The following is a 9,248-nucleotide window of genomic DNA, read 5'->3' as shown; positions in this document are numbered from 1 at the left end:
GCCCACGCCCATGATCCGGGGCTGGGTGAAGCTGGAGGTGGACTGCGGTGGGGGGTGCTCGTCTCTCTTTCTCTCTTAATCTTTCTCACTCAGGTAAGAAATAAAACTAAAAATAAAAAATCCACATAATAGTGAAGTCTTCGTGTTTAAATTATAGCATACAAATAAATTAATCATGGTACATAAAGGTATATAAAAACTAAAGCTTTGGGAACCAGCAGTTAGCGTAATGGCTATGTCGCTGGACTCCCACGTAGTCGACCGCGGTTCATGTCCCGAACCTGGTGGCTTAAAACTCACGCCAGGCGCATGTGCGTGCTTGCCCAAGATCCCGAGAGGAGAATGGAGGAGAAGGGATTGCGGCGTGACCATCCCCCCTGGGGGGTGATTTCTCGCTTTCTGTCTCTATGTCTCTCTCTGTCTGGCGAGGGAAAAACCTCTCAAAAAAAAAAAAACAAAAAACTAAAGCTTTATTATCACTTATAAAACAGATGCGTAAAAGTTCTTTTCGTCATTATGTATGCCAGATTATTAAAGTGCTATTAAATTAAAATGCCTGCTAAAATGAATATACTTAATATATTAAATCAAGTGATGGACTATGATGTATTGATAAACCTATTTTGTGTTATTTGATTTTAATATTGCCCAAAGCTCTAACGTGTCTGATTGGTGATTAGAAAAATCACACGGTGGGTCATTTTTATATTCTGTGTTAGGGCTAAGGAGGGGCGAGACGGTAAACTGGGTAAGAGCCCATGTTTGGGGCAAGTTACCTAACCCCTCTCCGCCTCAGTTTCCTTACTTGAAAAACAGGCACAATAGTAATACCTACCCTTTATGAGGTTCTTATGAGGATTTAGAGTTGATTCATGCAAAGTGATTATAATGCTCCCTGCTAGATGGTATGAGATATTCAACAAGGAAATAGTGTGATTTCGAATGATGTTTACCTCCTTCTCTTTTTTCTTTTTGTCATCTTCTTTCTTTTTCTTACTTTCTGGCATGAGATCATCAAGCCAACTGAGTTCTCTCTTGGTGAAACACAGGTCCATGAGCTTGCGTATGAAGACTAATGCAAGAACCTAAAAAGGTGGGGGAGGAGACAGTAAAGTTAAGACGTATCATGTACCAAGGGGAAAAGGTATTTATTAAATCCTGTAAGTAATGGAAAATGCTTCATATATTTTACTTAAAAATGATTTCATAGAGGCTGGCAGGTGGTGTGGTGGTTAAAGGTGTTGGACTCCCACGTGGCTGACCACGGTTCGAGTCCCAGACGTGAAGTCTTGCTTTCTCACTTTCCCTTTTCTCTCTCTCTCTCTCGTCAAACTGGAAAATAATAATAAATAAAGTGAATAAAATAATTCTTTTAAAAATTATTTCATAAACCATCTTATTTCAAAGGAACTGAATCCATTTATCTTTTTAACATTCTGCTTTTAAAAAAATTTATAGAGGAAGAAAAAAGTAAATGTCATTCCTAACCTCCTGAGTAAGTTCTTTCCATTCTGCATAAAATGGTAAGGGGCTGGCAGGTGGCTTGGTGGTTAGCACACTGGACTCCCACATGGACAACCAAGGTTCAAGTCCCGGATCTGAAGGCTTACTTTCTCATTTTCCTTCTCTCTTTCTCTCTCTCTCTCTGGTCCAATTAAAAAGTAATAATAATAATAATAATAATAAATAATTATTTTTTAAAAATTGTAAGGCAAGTTAAGGGGAATATCACTAAACTAAAAAAATTAATTTCAATGATTCTATATTACATACATTATATAATGTTCAAGTCCCGGATCTGAAGGCTTACTTTCTCATTTTCCTTCTCTCTTTCTCTCTCTCTCTCTGGTCCAATTAAAAAGTAATAATAATAATAATAATAATAAATAATTATTTTTTAAAAATTGTAAGGCAAGTTAAGGGGAATATCACTAAACTAAAAAAATTAATTTCAATGATTCTATATTACATACATTATATAATTAACTATATAATAAACATTAACTCTTGAAATAATGCATTTGGAGTATGTATTCCCAGCACCAGGTTTAACTTTTCAATCACCCGAGAGAAAGACACAATAGTTCAATGTGCATCTGTGTAACTGTGAGGATGGGCGTGTTTTCAGACACTAACTGGCTACCGAGATCTTCTCTTATTGCTATATCCTATCCTTTGCCTATTGTTTTCACTGGTTTTTATGAACTTTTAACACAGATATCAAATACCACCTTTAATAAAATAATTTGCGTATGACATTCAAGTAGCAAAACTCCCCTATGCAGATACGTTTCTGGACTCCTTTATCTAAGCTTCTGTCCTGTCTGTCTGTCTGTCAATTCCATATCATGTGGGCTAAACTGACTTGACAGCCATTTTTAAATATCTGGTTGTCAAGCAGCACAGTTTCAGGACAGAAACTGTCAAGTAGTCGATTAGTTCCCGCATCCCACCTCTAGCCAGGAATCCTGAGCTATCTTTTCATAATCTTTTTTTGTTATTCTCTAGTATTTATCTTTTATTTTCAATGAATATATAATTTTCATGTAGTATAATAGAAAAAAAATAGCATGCGTACAATGTGATGCTTTGGACAAATGTATGTGCTCATGTAACGAGATGTAGACCATGTCTAACCATCCTTCTTGTTTGAGGTTTGGCGTTTCTATTATGAGGCCATTCTAAAATGACACTCCTCCTCCTCCACCACCCCCATCCCGCTAGACACATCCAAATAATCCTAGTAAAATTCATACTTGGAACTGTATTACAAATGGGCAGAGAACTGAGATTTGTATAGTACCGCGTCTTCGCACAAAGAACATGGCACACTTAAACGTTCAGGTCTTAGTTCACGTCCTTTAATCCTCTCACAGGCTGAATTCTGTCCCCCATTAAAGACTAGCTGAACCCCCTAATCCTTATTACCTCAGAATATGACCTTATTTGGAAACAATGTTTTTGCAGATATGACTAAGATCATAACAGAGCAGGGAAGGCTCTCAGTACAGGGTCCTTACAAAACACCATACCGTGTGACATGCAGACACACGGGGAGAACACCGTGTGAAGAAAAAGGCACACTGGAGCCAAGGCATGCCGAGATCTCCAGTGACCACCAAAGCAAGGAGGAGGCGAGGAAGGAGTCCCTACAGGGTTCAGACGCACGGCCCTGACTGCGTCTCCACACGGCCTCCAGATCCTTCAGACAGTGAATTTCTGCTGTTTCCCTTACAATGAGGGATGTTGAATGTTTTTTCATATGCCTTTTAGCTATTCCTATGTCATTTTTAGAGAGTGATTTTTTTCAACTCATTCTCCCATCTTTTAATAGGATTTTCAAAAGAGCTGCTTAAGTTCGACCCCGGTTCGAGTCCCAGACCTGGCGACTTGCTTTATCACTTTTTCTTTTTCTCTCTCTTACTCTCACTGTGTCCCTTTCAGGTCAAATTAAAACTAAATGCATAAATAAAGTTGGGAGAGAGAGAGAGAGAGAGAAAGAAAGAAAGAAAGAGAAAAGAAAAGAAAAAAGAAAAGAAAAAAGAAAAGAAAAGAAAAGAGAAGAGAAGAAAAGAAAAGAAAAGAAAGAGGAAGGGAGGGAGGGAGGGAGGGGAAGGGAGGAGAGGAGAGGAGAGGAGAGGAGAGGAGAGGAGAGGAGAAGAGAAGAGAAGAATACACCGAGCACATGTACACATATGGGTGCCCACAATCTCAAAAGGAGGGAGAAACGTAGAAGGGACTGGGTACAACCATCCTCCATGGGGAGGCGGGCAGGGGTGGGGTGTATGTGGAGAGGAGTGCTTTCTCACTTTCTTTCTGTCTCTTTCCAGAGAGCAAACACTCCCTCTGGCAAATTTTTTTTAAAAAGGAAAGAAATGAAACATCTCATTAAAAAACACTGTTTTCAATACTTTGCTTTTCAGTTAACTATCAATTTGTTCCACGAACATTCTAAACCCTCAAGTTGTATAAAAATATAACATAGAGTTCTATAGCCCAAGGGCTAAAAAACAAAAGTTTAGGGGACCAGCAGGTGGTGTGGTGGTTAAGAGCGTGCAACTCTCACATGGTCGACTGTGGTTCGGGTCCTGGACCTGGCAGCTTGCTTCCTCACTTTCCCCCCTCTCTCTCACATACTCTGTGCCTCTATGGTCAAATTAAAATAAATAAATAAATAGATAGATAGATAGATGGATGGATAAATAAAGTTAAATAAAATAACAAAGAAAAAAAGTTTAGGAAACAGGAAAATAACAGGAAAACTCAGGTTGGAAAACAACTGATTTTAAATACCTCAGGTTCTTAAAAAGGGATACTAGTTTTCTCAAAATCAATTATAAAAATTAATAGAATTATTATCAAAATACACAAACATATTATTAGCTAGTGACAAAATAAGTATGAAAAAACTTACCATCATAGGAAAAACTACTGCAGCGGCTGAAGCTTTTATCACCCACAGAAGAACTAAACAAGTGAGCTGGATGACTGTGAAGATGTGGACCTTCCAGAGCGGCACGTAACGAAGGTATATCAGATCGGGCTGGTGCTTGGCAGGCATCCCGAATAACTTTATCCGGTCAAAAAACTAAGTATAATAAAAAAAGAATGAGAAAAGAAAAAGTTTAACCCAGTATCATTTCAGGTACTTAGGAAAAGTAATTATTTTTGCAGGTTGAATTTAGAAAATAACTTCCTTGGTATAAAGAATGTTCCAGCAAAGATTCTCTGGATCCAAGGAGAACAAAGGGAAAAGGGGGGTTGGGAGCCAATCTCTTGAACTATTGTAACTAATTCACTCAGAAAATGCAAGTCAAATTGTTTTCGTTTGAGGCGCTAAAATATTTACAGCAATATATTTTGCTGTAACCAAATGCACAAGTCATTTAATCTCTCTGGATGGATTTTTGTAACATAAAAATAATATGATGCATGACTCCCAAGATTCTTCCCAAATCTAACACGAACAATTCCACGAAAATAACTTGAGGTGGCAATGACCAATCCTTTCTTTGTTGAAAGTCAACCATAGGCAATTCTTTGGTCTGTTTCAAGCTTTAATTTCCTCATTTATAAATTAGGAACAAGATCAGCTCATCCCTCCTCACAAAACTGCTACAAAAATTAAGTAAGATAACAAGATTGTTTCTTGACCAGCGAGGAGCAGATACTGGACTATGTGGGAGGAGACAAAAGATGTTGCCTTGGAAAAGCCCCGACAGCGACAGCCCACGGGTGGCAGCTTCAGGTGACAGGCTTTTCATCCCGCTGCGTAGTCATGCACTTCTAACTGTGATTTTAGAATCTGAGACCAAAATTTGATTTGTACACATCTTAAGCTTTATCGGGCTGTTTTCTAGAAGTGTTCTAAGTAAGACAAAACGAAGTAGCGAAATCACTGGGTTTTAGCTTTGGCGCTGGTATTTATTTATCTACTAACTTTGAATAAGTACCTCTATTCATTTCCTCATTTACAAAATTAGGGTTTCTTCCTTTCCTTTTTTCCAACCATGCTTTGGAGGATCACAGAAAATAATTTATGTGCTAGGCCTTATAAACCATATTGTACTATACAAATGACAGGTATTACCATTTTTATAGGAAAGTAATATCCATCTTTTCTTTCAAGTACTGAAATTGCTGTTCTACCTGTTAGAAACAGCAATTGTTTCCCATCCCAGCCTTTTGATCCTCCCTCTTGCTATCCTTGTCTTCATTGGCTTCAATTAAGAATAGGTAGAGACTATGCCTGCTCACGATCTCATTCTCGGGGGGAAAAAACGCACAGTAAGCAAGAAACAGTTGGCAAAGGCGGAGCCGAAGTCACTGTTTAGGAAGCTAACCTGCCCCCAAAGTATCTGAAGAAGTGAGAATAAAGCGCTACCACTCTACAGACTATCTTTGCATTTCAAATATTAAGTTTTTCTAGAAAAATCAACAAACACAGAAGACTTGCCTGGATTCCTTTTAATGAGGAAACTCCCATGTAGAGGAAAACACCGTACAGAACAGGCATTGGAATAAACTGTAAGTGAAAGGACCACAGTGAGAACTCATGCTGCTAACACAACTCGCAGTACCGAGTACACGAGAACATATTAAGTACCCACAGGGACAGAACAAAAAGATTCTTCAACGACCAAGAGGAAATCAACCTAACATTTCTACACATAAGAAAAATGCTACCAGCAATAGCCTCCTTGAGATACTGTTCATCTTCTGTATATTCCTCTCTAAAAAGGAAGGGCGTTTAGTGATTAAGAGCATGGGCGCTGCGTTCACATGACTTGGTTTAAAAACCTAGTTAATGGGCTGGCAGGTAGTGTGGTAGTTAAGGGCACTGGACTCCTATGTGGCTGACCATGGTTCGAGTCCTGGACCCGGCAGCTTGCTTCTCACTTACCTGTGTTTTTGTTTTTTTTCAAAATTTTTTTTTTTTAAAAAAAAAAAAAAAAAAAAAAAAAACAACTTTTTTTTTTGGAGGACTTTTTGCTATAGGGCGCATGCACTCACCAGAAAGACAGAGAGACAGAAAGTGAGAAATCACCCCCCGGGGGGATGGCCACACCACAATCCCTTCTCCTCCATTCTCCTCTTGGGATCTTGGGCACACACGTCCAGCGTGAGTTTAAACCACCAGCTCCGGGACTCAAACCATAGTCGACTACATGGGAGTCCATCGACATAGCCATTACGTCAACTGCTGGTCCCAAAAACCTAGTTAACTTTTTAACTGAAACTTAACTTTTCTCTCTTCTTCAGTTCTTTTTTGTAAGGTTTTCCATAAAGATTAAATGGTTCTAAATATATGAAACACTCAGGAAAGAAAGTGATGCACATCAGTCATCACTTTGCATGGGCCATTATTACCAAGCACACTAACCTCCGGCTGCGACTGTTACACGGAAGCATTTACTAAATACAATCATTGAAATCCACCTTCCAAATAAAAGTCTTATCTCTTTGGTAGTTACAAGGATACCAAACCAGCTACTTAATCCATACATAGATGTCCTATAGAAAACCTGGTGTTAACTGGTTCCCATCCATTTACTCAAAAACCCACAATCAGCAATCTGCCCCAATAGAGAGGTTTGCTTTTAAAAATAAAAAAAAAAGAGAGAGAGACTTAATAATTACAGAAGACCACATCCACCACGCCTCTACTAACCACCCTACAATGTCTTTTCTAAGGTCTCTAAAAAAAAAGAATACAGAAGAAATTAAATCTTATCAATATTCTCAAGACCCAAAGGAAAATTATTTCAAACCTGGAAATGTATACTGTATGTCTATAAATCAAATATTAAATAAGCACGTTTTGAGACATGCAAGATCTCCGAAAAAAGTTTACCACAAATGAAAAAAAATTATTAGCAAAAAAAAAAAAAAAAGAATCTAAACATGGCAATTTTTCACAGTAAAGGAAGTCAATAAATACTACGAAAACGTACTGGTCTCGGGCGATTACTCCAAGCAGCGGCCATTTAGGGACAGAGTGCATCTGTGCCTCCATGCTGGCACGTCACTCTGCTTAGCCCTCGGCAAATATTTATACCATAATAGTGTGTTTCCAGAAGGGGCTTCACATTTTTATTATTTAATTCCAGAAAAAGAATGGAAGACTTAGTTTTGATTATAGCGTAGAATGTAAATGTTAGTCATTTTTACAACAATAAAAAAACTAAAAGCAGAAGCCAACACAAGTCAGGTGACGGGAAGGAGAGCAGAAATGGAGGGCACCCAGCATGCTGGACTCCTACTTTAGGGGGCTCTCGGCAGTGTGGGTGTCAGAAGCCCTTCACGCTCATAGTACTGAGGACCTCCCCCCACCTCCACCACCAAATACTTTTGTAGATTTGTTTATGTGGGTTATATGCATTGATATTCACCATATTAAAAATTAAATAAATTTTAAATAGATTTTTAAAATAAGCTATATGAATGATAAATCAGCATAAAAACATATTTTTATTAAAAAAGGTGTCACTTCCACAACAAAATGAAATTCAGTGAAAAGATAGCATTGTTTTATTGATACATTTTTTAAAAATCTCTTCAGTGGGAAGTTTAACTGAAGACAACTGAATTCTCAAATCCGCACATGCGTTCGGTCTGCTACAACATGCTATTTTGGCTAACGTATAGTTATGCTGTGTAATGACTGGGTCAGTTCTGAGAAACACACTGTCAGGTGATCTTGTCATTGCATGAATACCACACAGTGTACACACACAACCCTAGATGGTATAGCCTACTGTCTACCTAGGCAATGTGGTCTAGCCATCTAGAATCTTACGGGACCACAATTACAGGTGGTTTCACTCAGTGGTGGAGTATACAAGAAAACCCTGCCTTCGAAAGGATGCCAGAGACTCCCAGAGGTGCTTTGACTAGACTTTGAAAATAACTGTTCTGGGTCAAGAGATTCAGTTTAGCCATAATAACAAAATCATGAAAATATAATTATATTAAGCTGTTATGGTAACCAACCAGAACAACGCATTTAATAACTGATACCCAAATTTAAAAGTAGTAGATAACTCTAATAATTTTGTAACTAAGTATAAATGTCATAATAAATAAGATTTTAAAGCACTGCAATGAAGACACTTTACCTTGAGTACTGAAGTCATGAACACAGAGAGGCCCATTAGAATAAAAATCATCAGCCCAGTAACCCGCTGTTCACGAATTCCCAAAAACTTGGGTTGTTCCCCGGGAGCAGAGCATTCAGATTCAACTTTCAAGCTGTTGACATGGCTGATGGACAACACTGTGGCAGCCACGAACCACGGAAGGCCCATGACGGAACAGACTCCCAGCATCACACCAACCATGAGCAGATCAAGGTGATAGCCAGCTCCTTTCTGCAAAGAGACACGAACAGGACTGTTTGTAAATCTAAATTGCTCTCTTTCAGGTTAAAATTCTACACTACCTACACAAATGGAAGAAGAAATTCATCACAACGATGGCTACTGTTCTAATCATAATAAAAATACCTCAACCCCTTGAAGACATCACAATGCTTAAGGTAAAATTCAAAAATTACCTTCAATTTGTGCTCCTTTCTGTTTATAATGACCGCTGTAATTTGCTGGTCCATGAAGATGAGAATGGTACAAAGCAAAGCTGGGATGGCGGCTATGAGTAAAGTCCACCAAGGATTGTCTCCCAATGGGCTTATGAGCCAGCCCCTATTTGGATCAGTAGGCTGTTCAAAAAAAAAAAAAAAAGGTAAAGAT

The 9,248-nt window shown here is 38.4% G+C and overlaps 1 protein-coding gene across 4 annotated transcripts in view; it reads right to left on the bottom strand.

The window, feature by feature from the left end:
* SLC4A7 (solute carrier family 4 member 7) overlaps window positions 1-9,248 on the bottom strand; it is a 67,706-nt gene that overhangs the window by 9,336 nt on the left and 49,122 nt on the right. For all 4 annotated transcript variants that reach the window (XM_006153308.2, XM_006153309.2, XM_027773761.1 and 1 more), the window contains 5 exons: window positions 9,056-9,217; window positions 8,619-8,870; window positions 5,957-6,025; window positions 4,415-4,588; window positions 954-1,085 (listed from right to left, as the gene is read on the bottom strand). In XM_006153308.2, coding sequence (XP_006153370.1) covers window positions 954-1,085; window positions 4,415-4,588; window positions 5,957-6,025; window positions 8,619-8,870; window positions 9,056-9,217 — 789 coding nt within the window. The remainder of the gene's footprint in view (window positions 1-953; window positions 1,086-4,414; window positions 4,589-5,956; window positions 6,026-8,618; window positions 8,871-9,055; window positions 9,218-9,248) is intronic.

Source organism: Tupaia chinensis, unplaced genomic scaffold, assembly GCF_000334495.1.
Source record: "Tupaia chinensis unplaced genomic scaffold, TupChi_1.0 Scaffold000368_1, whole genome shotgun sequence".
Taxonomy (NCBI): Eukaryota; Metazoa; Chordata; class Mammalia; order Scandentia; family Tupaiidae; genus Tupaia; species Tupaia belangeri.
Note: the sequence above shows the minus strand (reverse complement) of the source record. Positions and strands in the feature narration are given on the sequence as shown.